Source organism: Lates calcarifer, linkage group LG19 (assembly GCF_001640805.2).
Source record: "Lates calcarifer isolate ASB-BC8 linkage group LG19, TLL_Latcal_v3, whole genome shotgun sequence".
NCBI classification, from domain to species: Eukaryota; Metazoa; Chordata; class Actinopteri; family Centropomidae; genus Lates; species Lates calcarifer.
The window spans coordinates 14,829,522-14,857,272 of NC_066851.1; the positions used below are offsets into that span (position 1 = coordinate 14,829,522).

Sequence of the window (27,751 nt, forward strand, 5' to 3'; positions counted from 1 at the left end):
CCTGTATCACCCCTGTATGACTTCACATGTTCTCATTTTTAAACCTAGGATGATATTCTGCTTTTACACCCCCTAAAAGCTATATTCCATGCACAACATCCAGTATTTATCATCAAATTGATCATATTTCCACAGTGTCCAAGCTTGAACTACACTTTTATTCTTGATGGATGTGGATAATTGTTATGAAATGTATAGTAATAAACAGGACAATGGACCCAACTCATTCATTCTTGATAGCATGAGTCTGCAAAAATGCACTTGTCATGCTAATACCAGTCAAATTGTGGCAAAGGCACAAAGAGCAATTGCAATATCTGAACATAACATCGCCACTGAATCAGTAACACCATATTTAAAAGTTTATCACGTTGTACTTTGTTATAAAAGCTGTAGTTAAGGAGATTTATAGCTGCATCATTGGAGACAACTCCCTTTCTCCCCCTATCTGTCATACAAAACAAAACAAAGAGAGAGAAAAAAAGATCAACTGCATTGTGGGAAGTGTAGTTTTCGGCGCGAATTGTTCAATGAAATACTCATTCTTTGAACGACATGTACCACAATCCATTGCGCCAATAAATCTGACGGCCACGGTTGCGGCGTTTTGACAGCGGCAGTCAACGTTTGACCACCTCGGTAGATACTACAGCCAGCTTCACAACGTCAGTCGCGTTTCTTTGCTAACTTTCGTACCGCGGACAGGCCGTCGTTGACCGTTTCGAAGAATGTCCGACGGCGGGGGTACGGAGGAAAACTCCGGCACCATGGAGGTGTCCGCCGTTCAGACGGTCGCCGACACCTCGGTGCTGCAGAAGCACATTCGGAAACTGGTACCGCTGCTCCTGGAAGATGGCGGCGAGGCCCCGGCCTCACTGGAAACCGCCCTAGAGGAGAAAAGCGCCGTGGAGCAGATGAAGAAATTTCTGTCCGACCCCCAGGTTCATACCGTCCTGGTCGAAAGAAGTGCACTCAAAGGTACGTTAAGTAAGAAGTGGTTAACTAGCTAATTTGAGGGGAATACAGGACCTTTTGTTCAGGGTTTTATTAATGTGGATCCATCTTGTATGTAGCTATTCGTCATTAGCAAATTGGCTATAAAACAAACGTTGTTTACTAAATTTTATGTGGGCAGCTGGTATTACTCGACAGCCTGGTAGACAACAGTGCTGACCTAGCTTGCTATCTCCATCCATCACCTCGTTGCATTGTGAGGCAACTACGCCACACCGGGTGGGGAAAGGAAGAATGGCTAACACTATCACAGTAACGTTAGATTCCATAGACGGTGTTCAATGTTAACTATCTGATGACATTTTCAAGGAGTGATATGTGTTAATTTCAGCCGCAGTTGATTAATGTTTTGCATAGATAGTGTAGAATTTAATGCAAGGTAGCATAACATTTGCTTTTATGTTTATGTGCAGTTTATAAAGCACATTAAGAGCAGTACAAACAGCAGTACTAATGAAAACACATGCCCCCATAAAAAAAAAACACAAGCCAAACCCAAATCATTGAAATTAAAAAAAAGAAAGAAAAGAAAATGAATCCTTTGTCATAACTACAAGTCATATTGTGTCCACCTTCTTGGGGTTTTATCATGTGAACCAACTTGTGTCAATGAACACATTATCTTCAGTTTCCCCCAGGAAAAATGAGTCCTGAGCTTCAGAGCTGATTGCCTTTAGTGATATTTTATGAGTGCTGAACCTTGATCCCTTGATGTTGCACATGACCAGGCAGCCGCTGAGGCTGAGCCTGTAGGTTTTGTATTCCCAGCCAGACAGTCACTGCCCCAGCCTATTCATGTTTTTGCACTAAGAATACTGATGCTGCAATGCAGAGTGCAGTGTCTGCAGATGGCTATTTCTACCTACAAGCCATGACCTCACTTGCAGAGGAGGGTGGGGACATAGATAGATGGAAGCAGACCAGAAAGTCTGATAGCACTGTCATCCTGCTACAGCATGGCTCTCTATATACAGATGAACTCAGCTCTTGTAGGGTGTCCAAATAATCTCTAAATAGTGACTAAATACATGTTGAACAACTTCAGTGCTCAACTTATCTTGATGCTCTGACTGAGTGATATGGTGGTAATTAAATGTAGAGAATTTTCCGCAAAAACTGACAGAACAGGACTGACAGTCTTTACTTGTTAGGGGAGAATCTTGATGATCTCTGATGCCTGGGTATTAGAGTAAGCAACTGCAAACATCAACTGATGATCACTTAACATGGCTACTCGCAGAGTATGATTTCTTGAATTTTCTGTTTACTTGTTCAGATATTGATTTTCATTTGTTCTTCACACAGAGGATGTTGGAGATGAAGGAGAGGAGGAGAAAGAGTGCATCACTTATAATGTCAGCATTGACATACACTATGGGATCAAATCCAACAGGTAAACTATGCATCTGAAGCGCTGAAAGGAAGCCTCAGTTTCAACCTTACCATAGCATGTAATTCTACTGGTAAAACTAAAAAACTGTTTAAGATATTTGTTTAATTTACTACATGGCACTCAGCTGCCATTAATTCTGAGCTCTGAATGTGTTAACCCTTTTCTTCCCTGCAGCCTGGCTTTGATCAAGAGGACAGGAGTCATTGATGCAGACAAGCCCATATCAACCCAAGTTCGAGTTTTGACCTTGAGTGAGGATTCTCCCTATGAGACACTCCACTCTTTCATCAGCAATGCTGTTGCACCTTTCTTCAAGTCCTATATCCGAGAGTCTGGCAAAGCAGACAGGTAATTCTCAGAATGTGTCATATATTTTTGATGGTTTCAAAAACCATGAACTGAATCACAAACTCAGCATTTAGCAGTAAAAGTGACATTGATGGGAAATTCCTCCAAAGTACTTAAATCTTTGTTATCACTCTATAGAGATGGGGATAAGATGGCTCCCTCCGTAGAGAAGAAGATTGCTGAGCTGGAGATGGGACTTCTCCACCTGCAGCAGAACATTGAGATTCCTGAGATCAGCCTGCTCATCCACCCCATCATCACAAACATTGCCAAGCAGTGCTATGAGCGTGGAGAGAAGCCCAAGGTCACTGACTTTGGAGACAAGGTGGAGGACCCAACCTTTCTTAACCAACTGCAATCTGGAGTCAACCGCTGGATCAGGGAGATCCAAAAGGTGTGAAGCATTACCATGTTTCTATCTCAAAAACAGTGCTGTGATAGTTCATTTAACAGGTGTAAATATTTTTCTCTCATGCTTACTACTGGGTTTATTTGTCTCCACCACCTACCCTTTTATCAGGTGACGAAGCTCGACCGTGACCCAGCTTCGGGCACAGCCTTGCAGGAGATCAGTTTCTGGCTCAATCTGGAAAGAGCCCTTAACAGGATTCAAGAGAAGAGAGAGAGCCCTGAGGTTCTGCTCACACTGGACATCCTCAAACACGGCAAACGTTTCCATGCTACTGTCAGCTTTGACACTGACACCGGTGAGTAGCAGCCAGTTAAAACTGTTTTTGTAACATATACTCCCTTTGCTCACAGCAGTTTGAACAACAAACATTTTTTCTTACTCTACTTTTCACAGGTCTGAAACAGGCTGTGGAAACTGTCAATGACTACAATCCTCTGATGAAGGACTTCCCGCTCAACGACCTGCTCTCTGCCTCAGAGCTTGATAAAATCCGTCAGGCTCTGATGGCCATATTCACTCACCTGAAAAAGATTAGGAACACCAAGTATCCGATCCAGAGAGCACTGCGCCTTGTAGAGGCCATCTCCAGGGATTTAAGCTCCCAGCTCCTCAAGGTGTTGGGCACCAGGAAGCTCATGCATGTTGCCTACGAGGAATTTGAAAAGGTTGGTGTTGTTTAGTCTCTAAGAGTTTTTTCCTCTGGAAATACATGCTTGATTTAGCTGCTCAAAATATTACACGTCTTCCTAAATATCCTTTAAACGTCCTTGTGCAGGTGATGGTGGCTTGCTTCGAGGTGTTCCAGACCTGGGAGGATGAGTATGAGAAACTCCAAGTGCTTCTGAGGGATATTGTGAAGAGAAAGAGAGAGGAGAACCTGAAGATGGTGTGGCGTCTGAGCCCTGCCCACAGGAAGCTCCAGTCCCGCCTTGACCACATGAGGCGTTTCAGAAGGCAGCATGAGCAGTTGAGGGCTGTCATCGTCCGTGTGCTGAGGCCTCAGGTAAACTATACTTTTTTGGACCAGAAAATTTTTATTTCAATCTGCAGTGGCCTCACTTTAATTGATGAGCATGTCTTGCCATTATTAATCATGGACATTTGAATGTTCTATTCTTGCAGAACCTGACATTATAGAGATTAATGTCTTGTTTTATTCACACTTACTTGAAAAATTGTCCCTGTAATTCCAGGTCTCTGCTGTGCCGCAACATGCCCCTGGAGAGACAGTTGAGCCCCAGGATATGAAGGTAGCTGGAGTTCTCTTTGATGCTGCCGACGCCAATGCCATCGAGGAGGTCAACCTGGCATATGAGAATGTCAAAGAAGTCGATGGTCTGGATGTGTCAAAGGAAGGCATGGAAGCCTGGGAGGCCGCTATGAAGCGGTACGATGAGCGCATTGATCGGGTAGAGACCCGTATCACCGCCCGCCTGCGTGATCAGCTGGGTACTGCCAAGAACGCCAACGAGATGTTCCGCATCTTCTCCCGCTTCAATGCTCTGTTTGTGCGCCCACACATCCGCGGCGCCATCCGGGAGTACCAGACACAGCTCATCCAGCGCGTGAAAGATGACATCGAGTCGCTGCATGACAAGTTCAAAGTGCAGTACCCTCAGAGCCAGGCCTGTAAGATGAGCCATGTCCGGGACTTGCCACCTGTGTCTGGATCCATCATCTGGGCCAAGCAGATTGACCGTCAGCTGACTGCTTACATGAAGAGGGTGGAGGATGTTCTGGGAAAAGGCTGGGAGAACCATGTAGAGGGGCTGAAGCTGAAGCAGGATGGAGATAGCTTCAGGGCTAAACTCAACACTCAAGAGATATTTGATGACTGGGCTCGCAAGGTATGAAATTGATCATAGACGTAACTATAGTACAGTATTTGTAAATGCTATTCAATTCTTCTGTGTTCCATTGCAAGTTTTTAAATATTTGTCATCCCTATGTGTTGTAATTCAGGTGCAGCAGCGTAACCTTGGTGTCTCCGGCCGCATCTTCACCATTGAGAGCACTCGTGCCCGTGGGCGTACAGGAAACATGCTCAAGCTCAAAGTCAACTTCCTCCCAGAGATCATCACCTTGTCCAAAGAGGTCCGCAACCTCAAGTGGCTGAGCTTCCGTGTTCCTTTGGCCATCGTCAACAAAGCCCACCAAGCCAACCAGCTGTACCCATTCGCCATCTCTTTGATTGAGAGCGTTCGCACCTACGAGCGCACCTGTGAGAAGGTGGAGGAGAGGTCCTCTATCTCCCTGCTGGTGGCTGGACTTAAGAAAGAGGTTCAGGCTCTCATTACTGAAGGCATCACCCTGGTCTGGGAGTCCTACAAGCTGGATCCTTATGTGCAGAGGCTGGCTGAGACGGTCTTCAACTTCCAGGAGAAGGTCAGTGTGGAGATGTCGTCATGCAATAGCATACATTCTGTGTGAATACAGACTTCCTTCAATTTTTCATTGTGGAATGACACAACAAATGTGTTTTTTGTTATATGTTGTTTCCAGGTGGATGACCTCCTGCTGATTGAGGAGAAGATAGATCTGGAGGTCCGCTCTCTGGACACTTGCATGTTTGACCACAAGACCTTCTCTGACATCCTAAACCGAGTCCAGAAGGCAGTTGATGACCTCAATCTGCACTCCTATTCCAACCTGCCCATCTGGGTCAACAAACTTGACATTGAGGTTGGTTAATTGTTATGCTCATTCAGTTAGATATTGAATGTTGTGGGTCAGAATAAATATGCGCTGAATATTTTAAGTGTTGTTTTTTCACACGATGGTTCTAAAACAGCATTTTTTGTGTGTTTCCTTAGATTGAGCGCATCCTGGGAGTGCGTTTGCAGGCTGGCCTTAAGGCCTGGACCCAGGTGCTTCGGGGTCAGGTAGAGGACAAAGCTGATGTGGACATGGACACTGAGGCTCCACAAGTGAGCCACAAGCCTGGAGGCGAGCCCAAGATCAAGGTAAACATTGTGATGAGTGACCTTGCTATTGCTTTATGCCATGTTTTATTTTAATGTGTATACATTACTGGAACAACACAGCCTTGACACAGCTGACCTTTTTTTTTTTTTTTTTTTTAATTTAATTTTTTAATTTTTTTATCCCCAGAATGTTGTCCATGAGCTGAGGATTACTAACCAGGTCATCTACCTGAACCCACCAATTGAAGACTGTCGCTACAAGCTCTACCAGGAAATGTTTGCCTGGAAGATGGTCATCCTTTCCCTTCCTAGGATCCAGAGTCAGAGATACCAGGTAGAGACAGTTTAAGTAGTAGAGATGTGACTTTCACAGCAGAAAACCATCTTTTAGCTCAGATATGACATATTGAGAGACATATGGATGCTGTGTCCTGTTGCATTTGTGCTGTTGCTTTCATCTAAGCAAGCCTGTCCTTCCTCTACCAGGTGGGTGTCCACTATGAGTTGTCAGAGGAGGAGAAGTTCTATAGAAATGCCCTGACCAGAATGCCAGATGGCCCTGCAGCCTTAGAGGAAGCCTACAATGCAGTCGAAGACATTGTCAACGAGGTGGAACAGTACGTCAAGGTAAGAGCATCACCGGTCTAAGAGCACAAAAAAATGCGTTATCACACATTAGTTTTCCTGCTTATTGGATAACTTGATGACTGTTGAATATCTAGCTACATTATCATATACAGTGCATTAGTTTTTAAATATTTCTCTTTTAATCGTGGACTTCTCTTTTGCCCTGTCCAGGTGTGGCTGCAATATCAGTGCTTGTGGGACATGCAAGCAGAGAACATCTACAACCGCCTGGGTGAAGATCTCACCAAGTGGCAGGCACTGCTGGTCCAGATCCGCAAAGCACGAGGAACATTTGACAATGCAGAAACACGCAAAGAGTTTGGACCTGTGGTCATTGACTATGGCAAGGTAGTAATGACAAAGATTTATGGGTTGAATTTGAAAGCTATTTATTAAAAGACAGTCTCTTAAAATGTTAATAGTTTATTACAAAATTAATTGCAGATTAAATCTTATACTTCTGTATCTAGGGAATAAGAAGGTCTCTTCTACATAACCCCCTTGTTTATGCTGTTAAACATAATTTTGTACAAGTTTGATTTTTTTTTTTTTTCCTAAATGTTTTATTTATCCCTGACAACAGGTCCAGTCCAAGGTTAACTTGAAGTATGACTCTTGGCACAAAGAAGTCCTCAGCAAGTTTGGACAGATGCTTGGCCAGAACATGCAGGACTTCCATGCCCAGATCTCCAAGGTAACACATGATACAATTGAGAAATCATGTATGTCTTTTAACCAGCTTAGTAACATTAATTTCAAAGATGGTGATTAGAAGATTATTCTGTGAACTACTGTTTGTTTTTCTTATCACTTTTGTCTGTCTGTCCTCTCACTAGTCCCGTCAAGATCTGGAGCAACATTCTGTGGACACAGCTAGCACCTCAGATGCTGTCAACTTCATAACATACGTCCAGACCCTGAAGCGCAAGATCAAACAGTTTGAGAAGAATGTGGATGTAAGTACTCTAAAACATTCAGTAGCCTTTCCTTCATTCCTTTGATTATCAGCATGCTTAAAGAACAATTGGTTCTAATCCGATTCTCTCTCCTTTTACCTCCAGTTGTTCCGTAATGGGCAGCGTTTGCTGGAGAAGCAGAGATTCCAGTTCCCTCCTTCTTGGCTCTACATTGATAACATCGAGGGTGAATGGGGTGCCTTCAGTGACATAATGAAGCGCAAGGATACTGCTATTCAGCAGCAGGTGGCCAACCTGCAAATGAAGATTGTCCAAGAGGACAAAGCTGTGGAAAACCGCACTACTGACTTGCTCAATGACTGGGAGAAGACCAAACCAGTTGCTGTAAGGGAAATTGAGTCATTTATTATATTTCAAATATAATAAGTTGAGCACAGTCACAACTATAAGTGGCTCATAGTTTTTTGGATGTTTAACTGGTTACTGCTCATATTTAAAGTAGGATAACAAGACATAATTTGACGTGACTTTCTGTTACCTGAGATAATTTAATCAAATGTCTAACTGATAATCATCATTGTCATCCATCAGGGTAACCTGCGGCCAGAAGAGGCTCTTCAGTCTCTGACCATCTATGAGGGCAACTTTGGCCGTCTGAAGGTAGAAAGGGAGAAGTGTGCCCGTGCCAAAGAAGCCCTGGAGCTCACTGATACTGGCCTGCTCAGCGGCAGTGAAGAGAGGGTGCAGGTAATGCCTACACACATTCACACAAAACTTTAAGTCACAAGTTGAAGAAATTATGCAACCGTCTTCGCTCTAACTGCTATGCCTCTTTCCAAGACAAGAGAGATGACTAAATAAATGCCTTTTGGGGGACTCTTTTCTGTCTTTGTGGTCTCTTGTAGGTGGCACTAGAGGAGCTACATGACCTGAAGGAGGTGTGGTCTGAGCTGTCGAAGGTTTGGGAGCAAATCGACCAAATGAAAGAGCAGCCATGGGTGTCTGTACAGCCTCGCAAGGTAAGAAGTATACATTAAATATTCAGATTATGAGATCTCCTTTGTATATTATTGAAATGATCTTGCATATAACTGTTCTCCTGTCGGTGTTGTGTTTGTAGCTTCGTCAGAGTCTGGATGCTCTTCTGAACCAGCTGAAGAACTTCCAAGCACGATTGAGACAGTACGCTTCCTATGAGTACGTCCAGAGGCTGCTTAAAGGATACCTGAAGGTCAGGCAGCAAGTCTTTTTTCACTGAGCACAAATTTTGCCAAAAAAATGAAAAATAAAATCATGGGTTATTAAATTCTCTCCCTGTTCCTTTCTTTCACCAGGTCAACATGTTGGTGATTGAGCTGAAATCAGAGGCTCTCAAGGACCGTCACTGGAAGCAGCTGATGAAGCGTTTGCATGTGAACTGGGTCCTGTCTGAGCTGACCCTGGGACAGATCTGGGATGTGGATCTCCAGAAGAATGAGATGGTGGTGAAGGATGTTCTCCTGGTAGCCCAGGGAGAGATGGCTTTGGAGGAGTTCCTCAAACAGGTGAAGAGGGATGGTCTTCAAGAGATTATGCAGTGTAATTGTAATGTTTACAGTGGGGAGTTTACAGGTTTTTTTTATCCAGAGCCTCCAGTCCAGATAATTACAAATAACATGCATCTTATAATATTTCTCTGCTTGCTGATGCTCAGATCCGTGAAGTGTGGAACTCGTACGAGCTCGACCTGGTGAACTATCAGAACAAGTGTCGTCTGATCAAGAGGCTGGGATGACCTCTTCAACAAGGTCAAAGAACATATCAACAGTGTTTCTGCCATGAAGTTGTCTCCATACTACAAGGTAAACAGAATTATGTGTTCTCTTCATTGAGACAACAGATTTAAGATTGTTTCAGAACTGCATCAACACCATGCTCCTTTTCCTTTTTTTCCCAGGTGTTTGAGGAAGATGCCCTGAGCTGGGAGGACAAACTGAATCGCATCATGGCTCTGTTTGACGTTTGGATCGATGTCCAGCGTCGTTGGGTCTACCTGGAAGGCATCTTCACAGGCAGTGCTGATATTAAACATCTGCTGCCAGTTGAAACCCAGAGATTCCAGAGGTAAATGAAGGACCCTTATTTTGAGAAACCAGAATTTATTTATTAATTCCAGCAGTAATGTCAACATTTAAAAGCCTTTCAGACAATTGACAAGCTGAGGAGACATATTGGTGCTAAACTTAATGCATTCTCTCTGTGTCTTTATTCCACAGTATCAGCACAGAGTTCTTGGCGCTGATGAAGAAGGTGACAAAGTCTCCTTTAGTTATGGATGTGCTGAACATACAGGGAGTACAGAGGTCCCTGGAGCGTCTGGCTGACCTTCTGGGAAAAATCCAGAAAGCTCTTGGAGAATACCTGGAGAGAGAGAGATCCTCTTTCCCCAGGTATAAAGATGACACTGAGGCAGAACTGAACCTGAAGGAGGGAATATGCATAGTTTTAATGGTGCACATTGAAAAGAGAGTTAATGATTATGTTAAATTTTTTGTTCACAGGTTCTACTTCGTTGGAGACGAGGACCTGCTCGAGATCATTGGTAACAGCAAGAACGTTGCCAAACTGCAGAAGCACTTCAAAAAAATGTTTGCTGGTGTCTCCAGCATCCTGCTCAATGAGGACAACACAGAGGTGCTGGGAATCTCCTCCCGCGAGGGTGAGGAGGTTTTCTACAAAACACCAGTCTCCATCACAGAGCACCCCAAGATCAACGAGTGGCTGACACTGGTGGAGAAGGAGATGAGGGTGACGCTGGCCAAGCTGCTAGCTGAGTCTGTCACAGAGGTCACAGCCTTCAACAAGGGCACAGCCATTGACCTGAGCAAATACATCAACTGGATTGATTGTTATCAGGTCAGCATTGACAGCATTCACTATATCTTACAGACATGTAAATCTGGTGACACGTTTGCAAAAATTCACATATCTATTTTTCTCTCCACAGGCTCAGCTGGTGGTCCTGTCCGCCCAGATTGCCTGGTCTGAGAACATCGAGTCTGCATTGACCACCATTGCTGGTGGTGGGGATATGACTCCTATGCAGGGAGTGCTGTCAAATGTGGAAGCCACTCTCAACGTTTTGGCTGACACTGTGTTGATGGAGCAGCCTCCACTCCGCAGGAGGAAACTGGAGCACCTGGTCAGTGATTTTCTTAAAAAAGTATAGTTTTTAAAAGAATCTTTGTATGATGAAAAAACTCTGAAATCCCTCTCCTGCTCCCTCTTAGATCACAGAGCTCGTGCACCAACGTGATGTGACTAGGACGCTGATCAAGAACAAGATTGACAACCCCAAGTCCTTTGAGTGGCTCAGCCAGATGCGCTTCTACTTTGACCCCAAGCAGACAGATGTCCTGCAACAGCTGTCCATTCAGATGGCCAATGCCAAGTTCAACTACGGCTTTGAGTACTTGGGTGTCCAGGACAAGCTTGTCCAGACCCCTCTGACAGACCGTTGCTATCTGACCATGACCCAGGCTCTGGAGGCTCGCCTTGGAGGGTCACCATTCGGTATGAAAATTAAATATGACTTATTTTCTTTCACACAAGAAATAGAGAATCTTCTGTTAAGAAAAATACAGTTTTACATTTAAAAAAAAAACACTGAACTTTACTGAGTTTGTCTTGTCCTCTAGGTCCTGCTGGCACAGGAAAGACTGAGTCTGTGAAAGCCCTTGGTCACCAGCTCGGCCGCTTTGTCCTGGTCTTCAACTGTGACGAGACATTTGACTTCCAGGTACATGACTGTTTTGACTTCATTCTTAAAGCTAGTTTATAGCCAAGACTGAATCACTTGCTTGTTGTTTGTTTTTTTTACAAGATTTGGTTCTTTGGTTGTTTAACTCACTTATCTCTTTTATCGATCTTCTCTGTTTTAGGCCATGGGTCGTATCTTCGTGGGTCTGTGTCAGGTGGGAGCCTGGGGCTGCTTCGACGAGTTCAACCGTCTGGAGGAGAGAATGCTGTCTGCTGTCTCCCAGCAGGTGCAGTACATCCAGGTGGCCTTGAGAGAGCACAGCAACCCAAACAGAGACAGGAGTAAGTATTATATGAGTGGGAACTAAGATGTCATAATGAGTAAGGAATTCAGATTTAATTTGAGAACTGACAAAAAACAATGTCTCAACTTTACTGACCAGCAGTTCTACTTGAGAACTGTTCTGTAAATAAGGTATCATCTGTCCCCCTCTCAGGTGTGCCCATTACTACAGAGCTCCTTAACAAGCAGGTGAAGGTGAGCCCAGACATGGCCATCTTCATCACCATGAACCCTGGCTACGCTGGCCGTTCCAACCTTCCTGACAATCTGAAAAAGCTGTTCCGTAGCTTGGCCATGACCAAGCCTGATCGCCAGCTCATCGCACAGGTCATGCTCTACTCTCAAGGTTTCCGCACTGCTGAGACCCTCGCCAAGAAGATTGTGCCCTTCTTCAAGTATGTACCCTGTTTGTTCAAGAAAAATTTAAATACCAGTGAGAGGATTTTTCTTCTCAGAATTAATCCCTTGCTTCTATTTCAGGCTGTGTGACGAGCAGCTCTCATCTCAGAGTCACTACGATTTTGGCCTTCGAGCTCTCAAGAGCGTGCTGATCAGTGCTGGAAATGTCAAGCGTGAGCGCATCCAGAGGATCAAAAGGGAGAAGCTTGAGCGCGGAGAGGATGTTGATGAAAATGAGATTGCTGAGAACCTTCCAGAACAGGAGGTATAAAAATGTTTCTGTATTGTTTGATTATTGAAATTTTCCTTCTTTTTTTTTCTCCCAGAATCCAAGCAGAAATTTGAGCATCTTGAATGGTTATTTCACTTATTCTGTGTGCCATTTATTTCAGATCCTGATCCAGAGTGTATGTGAGACCATGGTCCCCAAGCTGGTAGCAGAGGACATCCCCCTGCTGTTCAGCCTGCTGTCAGACGTCTTCCCTGGGGTCCAGTACATGCGAGGAGAGATGACTGCTCTGAGGGAGGAGCTGAAGAAGGTCTGCGGGGAGATGTACCTCACCTACGGAGATGGTGACGATGTGGGCAGTATGTGGGTGGAAAAGGTATGTAGCTGAATCAAAATTGATATATATTTGGTTAGTGCCTCTACAAGTAATTGTCAAAGATCCAATTCCACAGCAATCAAGCTACTTTAATTTCTGAAACTTGATTCAACTTCTTCCAGGTGCTCCAACTGTACCAGATCACACAGATCAATCACGGTCTGATGATGGTGGGACCTTCAGGTAGTGGAAAGACCATGGCATGGAGGGTGCTCCTCAAGGCCTTGGAGAGGCTGGAAGGTGTCGAGGGTGTGGCCCACATCATCGACCCCAAGGCCATCAGCAAGGATCACCTGTACGGAACCCTGGACCCCAACACTCGTGAATGGACCGATGGCTTGTTCACACACATCCTCAGGAAGTGAGTTTGTTAATGGTTTGTTATTAAGGGTATAACTCTACTCAGCTAATCTTGATGTTGCAGAAAATAACTGGTGTAAAATATTTTTTTCTTTTAATTCCAGGATCATTGACAATGTACGAGGTGAGCTACAGAAGCGCCAGTGGATCATCTTTGATGGTGATGTTGACCCTGAGTGGGTTGAAAATCTCAACTCAGTCCTGGATGACAACAAGCTGCTCACCCTGCCCAATGGAGAGCGTCTCAGCTTACCACCAAATGTATGAGCACAGCACTTCATACACAGATGCCTCATTTTAATCTGGTCTGTTGGCAGCCTTTATTTACCCTGATTTTTTTTTCTCTCTTTCTCCACAGGTGCGTATTATGTTTGAAGTACAGGACCTGAAGTACGCCACCCTGGCCACTGTGTCTCGCTGTGGTATGGTCTGGTTCAGTGAGGATGTCCTCAGCACTGACATGATCTTCAACAACTTCCTGGCTCGCATTCGCAGCATCCCGTTGGATGAGGGAGAGGATGAAGCTCAGCGCAAGAGGAAGGGCACAGAGGATGAGGAGGAGGCTGCATCACCAATGCTGCAGGTAAATGGAAGAAAATACAGGATACGCTGTATAAATAACACAACACTGTCAAACATTGCTTCTTTACTGACATCCTGCTGTGTGTTACACTAGATCCAGCGTGATGCTGCAGCTATCCTGCAGCCATACTTCACCTCCACAGGGTTGGTGATCAAGGCCTTAGAGCATGCCTCCAAGATGGAGCACATCATGGACTTCACCCGCCTGCGCTGCTTGGGTTCCCTGTTCTCAATGCTGCACCAGGCCTGCCGTAATGTGGCTCTCTACAACAACAACCACCCTGACTTCCCCATGCCCATTGATCAGCTCGAGAGATACTTGCAGGTAATATTTTGTGTTCTGCTCTCAGTGTACTTTAAATACCTTAACTTACATCACCTTGGAACTATAAACATATTGTTACTGATAAATTTTGTGGCATTATCTTTCTACAGAGGTATCTGATCTATGCCGTACTGTGGTCCTTCTCTGGTGATGGACGGCTGAAGATGAGGGCTGAGCTCGGAGAATACATCCGTCGCATCACCACTGTGCCCCTCCCCTCTGCTCCCAATGTCCCTATCATTGACTACGAGGTACAGCACCTGAGTGTTAAACAACTATTGATTGTTCTTTCAGTAAATCTACACAAAATGCTTTCTTTTCTGTAAAAGTCACGGAGGCAAACTACATTTATTTCCTTTACACTCAGGTGTGCATCTCAGGTGAATGGCAGTCCTGGCAGGGCAAGGTGCCCCAGATTGAGGTAGAGACCCACAAGGTGGCATCCCCAGATGTCGTGGTTCCCACCCTGGACACTGTTCGCCACGAGGCTTTGCTTTACACTTGGCTGGCAGAGCACAAACCGCTGGTGCTGTGTGGACCTCCCGGCTCTGGAAAGACTATGACCCTGTTCAGTGCCCTCAGGGCCTTGCCTGATATGGAGGTGAGAGAGTTGGACTAAAGAGTTGTGAGATTGATTATAAATCCTATACTATTCAGTGAGTACAAATAAACTGAGTAAAACTGAGGTGAAATGTTGACATTTGTAATTGTAAAATTTCCTCCTACTCTTTGCCAGGTTGTGGGTCTGAACTTTTCCAGCGCCACCACCCCAGAGCTGCTGCTTAAGACCTTTGACCACTACTGTGAGTACCGCCGTACCCCGAATGGTGTCGTCCTCGCCCCCGTCCAGCTGGGCAAGTGGCTGGTGTTGTTCTGTGATGAAATCAATCTGCCAGACATGGACAAATACGGCACACAGAGAGTCATCTCTTTCCTCAGACAGGTATGATTCATTGTTTTGCAAATGTTCACAGCTGTGCTGCTAATTTTTTGTGATGATTGTGATGTGTTGTCCTTGTATGCTAAAGGCTCCCTTGTTGTGTTTCTTTGCAGATGGTGGAACATGGAGGTTTCTATCGCACCTCAGACCAGACTTGGGTCAAACTGGAGAGGATCCAGTTTGTTGGTGCCTGTAATCCTCCAACTGACCCTGGCAGAAAACCTCTTACACACAGGTATAGACTTAACATCTGAGTAGAGAATAAAGCGGTGAGGTTATATATCAAAATATTGAAAATCTTGAAATGATGTTGTGTTGTTTCTAGGTTCCTGCGTCATGTTCCTGTGGTCTACGTGGACTATCCCGGCCCAGCCTCTCTCACCCAGATTTATGGAACCTTCAACCGTGCCATGCTGCGCCTCATACCCTCTCTACGTACCTATGCTGAGCCTCTTACTGCTGCTATGGTCGAGTTCTACACCATGTCTCAGGTAAAGGAATTGACAGTATAACAAAAACATCAAGTTTTCTTAACGTCGTCACAGAAACGAGTGTACAAACTAAAGAAAAGTATGTTTTATTGGTTGCTTTTCAGAGTCTGATTAATTTTCCTTTCACTGACACTATTCATATTTACTCAACCATATAATGTAATCCTTTTTTTTCCCCCTTAGGAGCGCTTCACCCAGGACACTCAACCCCACTACATCTACTCTCCCAGAGAAATGACCCGCTGGGTGAGGGGTATCTTTGAGGCCCTGCGTCCACTTGAGACTCTGCCTGTCGAGGGGCTCATCCGCATCTGGGCCCATGAGGCCCTCCGCCTGTTCCAAGACAGGTGAGCGTTCATTACTGAGAGGCTGAGCTTTATCTCTCACAGTGTGAACTATATGGTGTCATTTTTTGACAAATGAAACTGAGGAGTGATCAAATGTGGTGACTATGTTATTGTTCTTGCATTGCACTTTTTCAGGCTGGTTGGTGATGAAGAGAGAAGGTGGACAGATGAAAACATTGACATGGTTGCTCTTAAACACTTCCCCAACATTGATAAGGAGAAGGCTCTCAACAGGCCTATCCTCTACAGCAACTGGCTCTCCAAGGTCAAATAGAGATGCGTTGACTATACTTTGATTTCAGCTTTTAGCAATGTTACTGAAATGATAAGGAATTTTCTCAAATCATTTGCATTTTCACTGAGTTTCTTGTATATGGACGCAGGACTACATCCCAGTGGAGCAGGAGGAGCTGAGGGACTATGTAAAGGCCCGTCTGAAGGTTTTCTATGAGGAGGAGTTGGATGTCCCTCTGGTGCTCTTCAACGAGGTGTTGGACCATGTCCTTAGGATTGATCGGTAAGTAAAAGACTGAGTTTTGCAGCTCAAAGCTGCTCACTGACTTCTCAGAATTTCAGAATTGGTATATTTGTTTTGTGTGCAAGTTTTTAAAAGGGTATATCCTCCTCTAGAATCTTCCGTCAGCCTCAGGGCCATCTCCTGTTGATTGGTGTGAGTGGAGCAGGAAAGACTACTCTGTCTCGTTTTGTAGCCTGGATGAACGGACTTAGTGTCTACCAGATCAAGGTTGGCAAAACTCATGTAAAAGTATTTAAAGTCATACTTGTTTAACTACCTGTGAGCATTTATTGACTTGTGTGAGTGTGTGTTTTTCAGGTGCACAGGAAGTACACTGGAGAGGACTTCGATGAGGACCTGCGTACAGTGCTGCGTCGCTCAGGCTGCAAGAATGAGAAGATCGCCTTCATCATGGATGAATCAAACGTGCTGGACTCTGGTTTCCTTGAGAGAATGAACACGCTGCTGGCCAACGGAGAGGTAACTTGCTGACATTATAGTTTGTTGTGCAGCACTAGTTGTTATATCTTTGTGGTCTCATCACTGAATATTTTTCTTATATAGGAAATTTGTTTGGGCTGTGTGCACATACCTTTCAGGTTCTCAATATTTTAATGTTACCTGTTCTTTGTAGGTTCCTGGCCTGTTTGAGGGAGATGAGTATGCCACCCTGATGACTCAGTGTAAGGAGGGAGCTCAGAAAGAGGGTCTGATGCTTGATACACATGAAGAACTGTACAAATGGTTCACCAGCCAGGTCATCAGAAACCTCCACGTGGTTTTCACCATGAACCCCTCATCAGAGGGCCTGAAGGACAGGGCTGCCACATCTCCTGCCCTATTCAACAGGTACAGAGACTTTATAATCACAGAGGATTAATCTGTTAAATCAGAAAAACTAGGGAAACACAGGGGTTTTCTGTGTTAAATGAAAACTCTCCTCCTGTATGCCAGGTGTGTGCTGAACTGGTTTGGAGACTGGTCCACAGAGGCCCTTTATCAGGTGGGAAAGGAGTTCACCAGCAAGATGGATCTGGAGAAACCAAACTACAAGGTGCCAGACTACATGCCCATTGTCTACGACAAACTGCCCCAGCCACCATCTCATCGCGAGGCTATTGTCAATGGCTGTGTGTTTGTACACCAGACACTTCACCAGGTAAGGATATTTGCAGTGGGGGTTGTGACTGAAAACTGTGCAGCTTGCTTTAGCAGAAATTAACTACTTAATACTTGTTGTCAACTCTTTACAGGCCAACAACCGTCTGGCCAAGCGAGGTGGTCACACCATGGCCATCACTCCTCGCCACTACCTGGACTTCATCAACCAGTATGCCAACCTGTTCAATGAGAAACGCAGTGAGTTGGAGGAGCAGCAGATGCACCTCAACGTTGGTCTCCGCAAGATCAAGGAGACTGTTGACCAGGTAAAATAATTTCACTTCATTTTGATGTGTTTGCATACATTTAATGCCGAGATATTATTTTGTCAGTGCTTGCTCTCCCTGATTGTACTTAACATCTTCTCTTCAAGGTGGAGGAGCTTCGTCGTGACCTGAGAATCAAGAGCCAGGAGTTGGAGGCAAAGAATGCTGCTGCTAATGACAAGCTGAAGAAGATGGTCAAAGACCAGCAAGAGGCTGAGAAGAAAAAGGTACACAGGAAGACTTTTTTTCTCCTTAGAAGGCAAACATGCCTGTCAGCTCTCTATTATTAAGATTCTTTAACTCTTATACTGTTACTACTGTGATTCCAGGTAATGAGCCAGGAAATCCAGGAGGCTGTGTACAAGCAGCAGGAGGTGATCAAGGACAAACAGCTGAGAGTCAAACAGGATCTGGACCAGGTGGAGCCTGCTGTTATTGAGGCTCAGAATGGTACAGTGGTTTGTTTATTCACAACTGTCTTAATAGTGTATTTGAATGATTTGTTATCACAGAAGAATGGTTTGCTATACACTTTGAGTTAATTCTTCATTTTCTTCAGTAGTTTTTTCCCTTTTTATTATGTTATCTCACAGTCACTTCTAGTCCAAGGGATTCATGTTAACAGTTTGATCTCTGCCTTCATTCTCTTTCCATCACTGCCCCTTCCTTTTCATAATCGCCATCCTTGTTCACCTGATGTTAATAGCTGTTAAGTCCATTAAGAAGCAGCACCTGGTGGAGGTGCGTTCCATGGCCAATCCACCTGCAGCTGTGAAGTTGGCCCTGGAGTCCATCTGCTTGCTCCTGGGAGAGAGCACGACTGACTGGAAGCAGATCCGATCCATCATCATGAGAGAGAACTTCATCCCCACCATTGTTAACTTCTCTGCTGAGGAGATCAGGTGAAATAAGAGAGAATGAATTCTGCAATTGTTCACTAAAGAGCTCCCTCTCCCTCTTTGTCTCTCTCTGTCTTTCCCCTTTTTCTTGCCCTAAACACTCCCCTTCTCCCATTCCTCTCACTACTTCTGTCATTCAACCCCTTCCACCTAACTAGCGGTGAGTTCTATTAAGCGGCAGCACCTAGTAGAAGTGCGGGCTATGACCAATCCCCCAGCTGCAGTCAAACTGGCCCTGGAGTCTATCTGCCTTATGCTGGGCGAGGAGACCAATGACTGGAAAAAAATCAGACAAGTTATTATCAGGGACAATTTCATCAGCAGCATAGTCAACTTTTCCTCTGAGGAAATGAGGTACCAGTGTCAAAATGTCTGTTTAGTCTTCACCTAATGGAAACTGAAATTATATTCAATCAGTATATTAATCAAGCTGTGATTATTTGATTTTAGGTTTCTGGAGCACAGTCTCATTGGTTGATTTTGTTGAATCAGAACATGAACTGATGGTAACTCGCGGTCAACTTAACCTTTCCTAGCAAGTGGTTGTTTGGTCATGATTTACATATCTCACAGTAAAGATGGTAGAAATTGCACCCCTTCCACAAGCCAAACAAAATTCTAATGATCCTATGTAATACTCTGTTAATTCATATTTAATTCCAGTGATTTGTGATCATTTTTCTACATTTGCATGGAGGTATTTGACTGCTGCTGTATTCTAATTTTTTGGACTGTTTCTACTTTATCCAGTGACTCCATCCGTGAGAAGATGAAGAAAAACTATCTCTCCAACCCAAGCTACAACTATGACCAAGTCAACAGGGCCTCTCTTGCTTGTGGGCCTATGGTGAAATGGGCGATTGCTCAGGTAGGAGGCCCTGAATAATATGAAAATTAATATGATAATAGGTTAAATGAGTGCTCCTTTTAATGTCTATCATGTTCCTCCACTCCCCTAGCTCAATTACGCTGACATGCTGAAGCGTGTGGAGCCTCTGCGTAACGAACTGCAGAAGCTCGAGGATGACGCCAAGGACAACAAGACAAAGGCAGAAGAGGTGGAGCAGATGATCAGGGACCTGGAGGCTAGCATCGCTCGCTACAAGGAAGAGTACGCCTGTCCTCATCTCAGAGGCCCAGGCCATCAAGGCTGACTTGGCTGCTGTTGAAGCTAAGGTAACTGGCCATCTGGCCAAATAAATGTTTTGCTCTCTCTTTATCTGTCTGATTTATTCCACTTCAAGCAGAAGTATTTTTCAGCATTTTCCTGAGCTCATGGTCTCTTTACTCAGGTGAACCGCAGCACAGCCCTACTGAAGAGTCTGTCAGCTGAGAGGGATCGTTGGGAGAAGACCAGTGAGACCTTCAAGAACCAGATGTCCACCATCGCTGGAGACTGTTTGCTCTCTGCAGCATTCATTACTTACTGCTGGCTACTTTGAACAACAGATGAGACAGAACCTGTTCACTACTTGGTCTCACCATTTGCAGCAGGCCAACATTCAGGTACTTAAAGCTCTGATCCACATGGCCAAAGTCTGTCTTTGTAATCTTGTGTCAGGTTCCTAACTCTAGTTCAATTTCTCAGTTCCGTACAGATATTGCCAGAACTGAGTACCTGTCCAATGCTGATGAGAGGCTGCGTTGGCAAGCCAACTCCCTCCCAGCTGATGACCTCTGCACTGAGAATGCCAATCATGCTCAAGAGGTTCAACAGGTCAGTATCTTTCTTTTGTGGCATTGTAATGTTTTTAGGTTTTATAACTGATCATTTCTGGAGCACTGATTGGTTTGGATTTGGTTTTAGATCTATATTCATTTATTCTATATCATTGCCCTCTCTAGGTACCCGCTCATCATCGATCCATCAGGCCAAGCAACAGAGTTCATAATGAATGAGTACAAAGACCGCAAGATCACCAGAACCAGTTTCCTGGATGATGCCTTCAGGAAGAACCTGGAGAGCGCTTTGCGTTTCGGAAACCCACTGCTGGTCCAGGTAAGAGCAGTTACTTTTATTGTGCACATACTACATGATTACTGTTGACTGCTCTTGTAGTTATCACAGATTAATTAATTCACATTCACATTTTCGCCCTTAAGGATGTAGAAAGTTACGACCCTATCCTGAACCCGGTGCTGAACAGAGAGGTCCGCAGGACTGGAGGACGTGTCCTCATCACCCTCGGAGACCAGGACATCGATCTGTCACCTTCATTTGTCATCTTCCTCTCCACACGAGACCCAACGGTGAGTAGATCAGCAATCAGGTTTTATCATGTAAGATTATTAGTCAACGTGTAACAAATTTTAATAGGTTTAAATCTATAAGTCTCGTCTAGGACTAGAGTAGAGCATTTCCCTGTACAAAGAAGTTAATCTGTTTTTATATGGTGTATCTTCTCTCTCTGGTGTGTGCAGGTTGAGTTCCCACCAGATTTGTGCTCTCGTGTGACATTCGTTAACTTCACCGTGACACGCAGCAGCCTGCAGAGCCAGTGTCTCAACGAGGTCCTAAAGGCTGAGAGACCTGACGTGGATGAGAAACGCTCTGACCTCCTCAAACTGCAAGGTGAGACAGAAAGTGGCAGATGTACTACACAATGACAGGTCACAGCTGGAGAGGACGCCAACCGGGATGCAAGAGTTAAGTGAAATGAGAAATCCCATCAATGACTCTCTTCCTCTCTCTTTTAGGCGAGTTCCAGCTGCGTCTGCGTCAGCTGGAGAAATCCCTGCTGCAGGCCCTCAATGAGGTCAAGGGCCGTATCCTTGATGACGACACCATCATCACCACGCTGGAGAACTTGAAGAAGGAGGCAGCTGAAGTGACCAGAAAGGTGGAGGAGACAGATATCGTCATGGCTGAGGTGGAGGCTGTGTCACAGCAGTATCTTTCTCTGTCCTCTGCCTGCAGCAGCATCTACTTCACCATGGAGGCTCTCAACCAGGTCTGGTTACATCTTACTTAATCTGTCACCCAATCCATTTAAATCTCTTTACTATGTCTCTGTTACATTAATCTGCAAAATATGATCTATATTTCCAGGCACATTTCCATACTAACCTAACTTTTTTGTATTTTGTTCCAGATGCACTTCTTGTACCAGTACTCTCTTCACTTTTTCCTGGACACCTACCACACAGTGCTGTATGAGAACCCCAATCTCAAGAGCATCAGTGATCATTCACAGAGACTTGCTCTCATCACCAAGGACCTCTTCCAGGTTTGAACCACACATTTTAAAAACAAGAGGCTCATTTTCTTGGGTGGCATGAATAAAATAGACATGACGTTTATTTTTTTGAATGTAGGTGGCCTTCAACAGAGTGGCCAGAGGTATGCTGCACCAGGACCACATTACCTTTGCCATGCTGCTGGGTAAGATCAGTCTGAAGGGCATGACCAGGTAAGTCGCCTGCAAAAAACTATTACCTAATTCAAGCTTACTGCATGAAACAGTGTTTCCAGTTACCATCATCCAGCACAAATCTGAACCATTTAAATCCACCTTTTTCCAGTGAGCCCTCATATGATGCCGAGTTCCAGCACTTCCTGCGTGGTAAGGAGATAGTTCTGACTGGCATGTCACTGCCCAAGGTGAAGGGTCTGACCAGTGAACAGAGTGAGGCCATGGTGCGTCTCAGCCGCCTGCCAGCGTTCAAAGACTTGGTGGCCAAAGTGGAGGCTGATGAGGTGACTACTGAAAGATATTGTTGGTCTGTTAGCACTTACAGAATCTGAATATGAACTGTATCACTGATCTTTATCGCTTTGATCTGTTACTTCAGCAATTCTTCATGTGGATTGAGAGCAACACTCCAGAGCTGGCTGTTCCTTATCTGTGGTCAGAGGAGAAGCAGTCCAGTGAGTATCAGTGTAGAAAAATTGTAAAATTATTATTTTTATGAATTCATAACTCACTTTGTTCTGACCTTTTCATTTTTGTCACTTTCTGCTCAGCTACCATTGGCCAGGCAGTGCATCAGCTGCTGCTCATTCAGGCCTTCCGTCCCGACCGTCTGTTGGCCATGTCGCACATTTTTGTCTCAAAGGTGCTCGGAGAGACCTTCATGAACATCATCGAGCAGCCTCTTGACCTGGCTAATATTGTGGACAGTGAGGTAGTGTCAAATATTTCTTCAGTAACTTTAACACCAGAGGCTTTTGTCATTGTCAGGTGTCAGGCTGTTGAGGCTGTTGAATCTGTGGCTGACATTCCTCTTCTTGTGTTTATAGGTGAAGCCCAGCACGCCAGTGCTGATGTGCTCTGTACCTGGTTATGATGCCAGCGGGCTTGTCAGAGATCTGGCTGCTGAGCAGAACAAACAGATCACTTCCATCTCTATTGGTATGGAAGGAATCATCTCATAACTCTTCACATTTTAAATTTTGTTGCTACCAGTGAGGATATTGTAAAGATTTCTGTTCTTTGACTGTCTACAGGTTCGGCTGAGGGCTTCAATAAGGCTGACAGAGATATCAACACTGCTGTCAAGTCTGGCAGGTGAGAAATGTTGTTTATGTGTATTTGTGAAAATATCCATTTTGTTTTTTGTTGTGCTTCTATACGGACTGCTTTTCATCCTGCAGGTGGGTGATGTTGGAGAACGTCCACTTGGCTCCTGGGTGGCTGATGCAGCTGGAGAAGAAGCTCCACTCTATGCAGCCTCATGCCAGCTTCAGGCTTTTCCTGACCATGGAGATCAACCCCAAGGTAAAAATTTCATAAAATTCTCATAAAAATTTCAGAATCTTGGCATTGAAGACTTGAGTGACAGCACAGCTATTAAGTCTCACCTCTAGTTCCAAAGTTCCAATTCTTTTCCACTCTACATAAGTCATACGACTGTGTTTTCCTGTTAGGTCCCAGTGAATCTGCTTCGTGCTGGTCGTATCTTTGTGTTTGAGCCTCCTCCTGGTGTCAAGGCCAACATGCTCAGGACCTTCAGCAGCATCCCTGTGGCTCGCATGTGCAAGGTGAGTTGAGATAGCTTCACCAACATATACTTCAGAAGTTACATTGTTGACCATCTGAATGTTTCCTTCACATTTACTATCTGAATAACTTTCTTCCATGTCTCTACAGTCTCCCAATGAGCGTGCTCGTCTATACTTCCTGCTGGCTTGGTTCCATGCAGTCATTCAGGAGCGTCTGCGCTATGCACCACTGGGATGGTCCAAGAAATACGAGTTTGGAGAGTCTGACCTCCGCTCTGCCTGTGACACCGTCGACACCTGGCTGGACGACACTGCTAAGGTTTCAGATTTTTTTTTTTTTTTTTTTTTTTTTTTTTTAACTGCCTTGAATGCGTCAACATAAGAACACCTTGTTACCAATACAAACTTGTATCAACAACCCATAAATTAATACCTGATCTACTAACCTTTACACACACACAGGGCCGTCAGAATATTGCACCAGACAAGATCCCCTGGGCTGCTCTGAAAACCCTGATGGCCCAGTCCATCTATGGCGGCCGCATCGACAATGAGTTTGACCAGCGTCTCCTCAACACCTTCCTGGACCGCATCTTCACCAAGGGAAGCTTCGACAGCGAGTTCAAACTGGCCCTTAAGGTTGATGGGCACAAAGACATCAAGATGCCTGATGGCATTCGGTCAGTAGTGGCTGGATTTTTGCTTATACAACTACACCACTCCTATGGTGCTGAAAATATATTGAAAGACTGTGCTCCTGATGACCTCAACCAGTAAAGTTTGCTTGTAATTTTGATTTGTTGCAGACGTGAGGAATTCATGCACTGGGTAGAGATGCTGCCCGACACTCAAACTCCATCCTGGCTCGGGTTGCCCAGCAATGCGGAGAAGGTCCTGCTCACCACTCAGGGTATGCTGCAACTGGTCATCTTTATCATCTGTTTTGTCACAGCAACTGGAATGCAGCACATCCTGGTTCTCCTTCCTCAGTCTGTCTGTTCAGATGTATTCACAGGACAGATCATTAACCATCTCTCTCTATTCTAGTGTCTTAACTCTTACTTTGACAGAGTGCCCCAGTGGAGTGGTCGGGATCGCATATCTAAGCCTCTGCTAGGGGCAGAATACTGTGTTTATGGTGCCAAGAATATGGAGGGATGCTCCTTCTGCTATTCATTAGTTCACTTTGCCAGTTAGTTTTCTATGGTTTCACAAGTAGCTCCTTAGGTGTAGTCATGTGTATGGTAGTCCTGCAGTTAAGCTGTGTAGTTGTAGCCTAGCTGTAGTTCACAGCCATTGTACCTTTAAAAGGTGCTCTTCCCAAAGGATGGGTGTGTGTGTATCCTCACCCTCCAGCAGCTGTATTTCACAGCCATCATGTTGCTTTGCCAAGATACTATCCCCACCCCACCCTCAGATTAGTATTCAAAACAACCACACACCTCCCCATCCTCCCTGCTCCCTATCATATCCTCCCTCCCTGCCTTGTTGGATTGATTTCCACAACACCACCAATCCCAGCTCTTGAAGCATCTTCCCCTTGGACAACCCTTCACACTCCCCTTTCCCTTTTGTCCTCACTCCCATCCCTTGGTTTCTCCCTCAAAACCCGACACCCTACATTTGTTACATTTATTTCTTTTACAGGTCCAATCAGTCAAGAGTTTGATTAATTTATCCGTTTAGGAGCTGTGTTGAATGGCTACGTTTGATGGAAATGTTGCCTTAAGCCTTGTGTGTGTCCTTTGTCCTACCCAGTGTAGTCCTAATTTGTTTATCTGTCTGGCACTAATTCTTTTGTGTTAAAACAAAGCCTTTCTCAAAACATCCTTGAGGTAAGCTATTTGTTTCTTTGTTCCACTATTAATTTCTTCTCCTCCCCACCTCCCACCACGGCCTTGTTTTCCCTCCTCTCCACCACCTCCCTCCCCGCTCACTCACTCCCTCTGCCGCCGGGGCTGCGCAGGCACTGACATGATGGGTAAGATGCTGAAAATGCAGATGTTGGAGGATGAGGATGACCTTGCCTATGAGACGGAGAAGAAGGAGCGCACTTCATCCACATCTGACGCCCAGCCGGCCTGGATGAGGACCCTCCACACCACTGCCTGCAACTGGCTGCAGCTCATGCCCCAAACGGTCAATCCACTCAAACGCACAGTGGAGAACATCAAGGTAATGGCAGAAATAAGAGGAAAGGTGGTTTGCAGGCAGACTTCAGGGGACATGTGGGGACCATCTTCAGGAATAACTGTTATGTCGATTTTATGTTGTGTTTAAAATTTTTGTGCTCAACTCTTGAGATAACAAGGTAAAATGAAATAAATACACAGGTTTGAATTTCAGTACATGATTTTGTACTTGAGTTTGATTTAATATCTTCTTCGTCCAAACACAAAACCACCAGGACCCGCTATTCAGGTTCTTTGAGCGTGAGGTGAAGATGGGCGGCAAGATGCTGCAGGAGGTTCGTCAGGATCTGTCCGATGTGGTGCAAGTGTGCGAGGGCAAGAAGAAGCAGACCAACTACCTGCGCACCCTCATCAGCGACCTTGTTAAAGGTAAACTCTAAGGTTTAGCTTACATGTTTGAAGACAAAATAATACAGGGAAATCGCTACACACATAATTCCTTTTGTCTGTCTTAGTCCAAACAGATTGTACTTTGAGTGAATAACAATGCTATATGTCTGTCTCTGCAGGTATCCTCCCTCGCAGCTGGTGTCGGTACACAGTCCCAGCCTCCATGACTGTGATCCAGTGGGTGGCTGACTTCAGTGAGAGAATCAAACAGCTGCAGCAGATCTCCCAGGGTGCTGCCAGTGGGGGTGCAAAGGAACTGAAGGTAGTTTGGTTAACAGCATCAAACAACCTTAGAGTTTTAAATAGAATGATAGATTCCTCAAAAACTCACAGGCACTCACGATATATGTCATTTTCCTCTTCTCCTTATCCAGAACATCCACGTGTGCCTCGGCAGCCTGTTTGTGCCAGAGGCTTACATCACCGCAACCCGCCAGTATGTGGCTCAGGCCAACAGCTGGTCTCTGGAAGAGCTGTGTCTGGAGGTCAATGTCACCACCGCCCAGGGCGCTGCACTGGACGCCTGCAGCTTCGGCATCAAAGGTCAGACAAGCAGAGTCCAAAAAATACAAAGAAGCAGTTACTCCGCTGTTAAAAAAGTCACTATTAGAGGACATGAACTGAAAATTGTCCTTTTTTAGATACCTTCAAAACTCAAAATCTCTTTCAAAAACTCAGAACTCACAGAACTCTTTGTTCACGGTTTCTCCCAGGTCTGAAACTGCAGGGAGCCACCTGTGCCAATAACAAGCTGTCTCTGTCCACCTCCATCTCCACTGAGCTGCCTCTCACTCAGCTCCGCTGGATCAAGCAGAGCAACGCTGAGAAGAGACACATGGTATGAACATGGATACACAACTAAATACATTTCGTAGTAATGATCTGTATCGTTAGTAAGGATTTAGAAAAACATAAGGCCTTTAAATGTAGTTTTGGTTTTGCTGTCTTCATCTTATTTTGATCTTCTCCCTGCAGGTGACTCTGCCCGTTTACCTGAACTTCACCAGGTCTGACCTCATTTTCACCGTTGACTTTGACATTGCCACCAAGGAAGATCCACACAGCTTCTACGAGCGTGGAGTTGCCATCCTGTGCACAGAGTAAATGAAACAAGTCATTCCTTAAGACCAGAGAGTCTTCATTATTAAACCACACTTAATCTCTTACATCCATTACCTGTTATCCACCATTTTAAACCATAGTGAGTAGCCTGTTGCATTCCAGTATAAAATGTAGTTGGAGACATTTGTAGAACAGTAACTAACATGTACCTATTCTTAATGTTTTTGGAAAGTGTTTTGGAAGGTCAGGGGAATGTTGTTAGATGGTAAATGAGGAGAAAATGAAATGTGGGAAAGGAAAGTTGAAAGTAAAACACGTTTTTATGAAAGAACTTGTATGTTTTTAGATTGAATAAAGCCTCCTGAAAGGACGAGATGAAGTGCATTAATGACTTCAGTGTGGTCTTTCTGTACTTGTAAATATTTGTTTTAAATTCAATATCATATATTAACTATGTACCTTTTTTAAAATTAAAAGAGTAAAGTAAAATACAGGAGGGAGGTGCAAATTAGACCATCTGTATTCAACAGCGTCAGGAGAATAAAGACTCAGGAAAC

General features: G+C 44.7%; 1 protein-coding gene across 1 annotated transcript; it reads left to right on the forward strand.

Annotated features, from left to right (window-relative positions):
- Nucleotides 1-592: 592 nt before the first annotated feature.
- Nucleotides 593-27,578, forward strand: dync1h1 (dynein, cytoplasmic 1, heavy chain 1). Its single transcript, XM_018663434.2, is given in 82 exon segments — nt 593-978; nt 2,320-2,407; nt 2,582-2,755; nt 2,894-3,149; nt 3,276-3,462; nt 3,561-3,832; nt 3,943-4,170; nt 4,361-5,014; nt 5,130-5,552; nt 5,670-5,849; nt 5,981-6,130; nt 6,279-6,425; nt 6,578-6,718; nt 6,890-7,066; nt 7,302-7,412; nt 7,555-7,674; nt 7,780-8,019; nt 8,227-8,382; nt 8,541-8,654; nt 8,756-8,866; nt 8,970-9,179; nt 9,329-9,394; nt 9,396-9,476; nt 9,572-9,738; nt 9,891-10,064; nt 10,176-10,530; nt 10,622-10,816; nt 10,905-11,187; nt 11,313-11,413; nt 11,556-11,715; nt 11,871-12,111; nt 12,197-12,380; nt 12,508-12,720; nt 12,843-13,081; nt 13,185-13,341; nt 13,439-13,663; nt 13,757-13,987; nt 14,098-14,238; nt 14,355-14,588; nt 14,724-14,930; nt 15,041-15,162; nt 15,253-15,418; nt 15,602-15,765; nt 15,901-16,030; nt 16,149-16,282; nt 16,396-16,510; nt 16,601-16,762; nt 16,917-17,131; nt 17,237-17,441; nt 17,536-17,709; nt 17,817-17,936; nt 18,039-18,159; nt 18,416-18,611; nt 19,359-19,476; nt 19,568-19,726; nt 19,728-19,784; nt 19,901-20,035; nt 20,037-20,114; nt 20,197-20,301; nt 20,303-20,325; nt 20,454-20,607; nt 20,712-20,858; nt 21,030-21,180; nt 21,306-21,559; nt 21,701-21,835; nt 21,924-22,018; nt 22,131-22,305; nt 22,401-22,476; nt 22,573-22,733; nt 22,849-22,960; nt 23,056-23,116; nt 23,203-23,326; nt 23,476-23,589; nt 23,699-23,869; nt 24,013-24,230; nt 24,357-24,460; nt 25,517-25,725; nt 25,958-26,111; nt 26,252-26,394; nt 26,507-26,675; nt 26,846-26,970; nt 27,108-27,578. Coding segments are annotated over 82 exon segments (13,923 nt in total). The 5' UTR covers nt 593-728; the 3' UTR covers nt 27,237-27,578.
- The last annotated feature ends 173 nt before the right edge of the window (nt 27,579-27,751 follow it).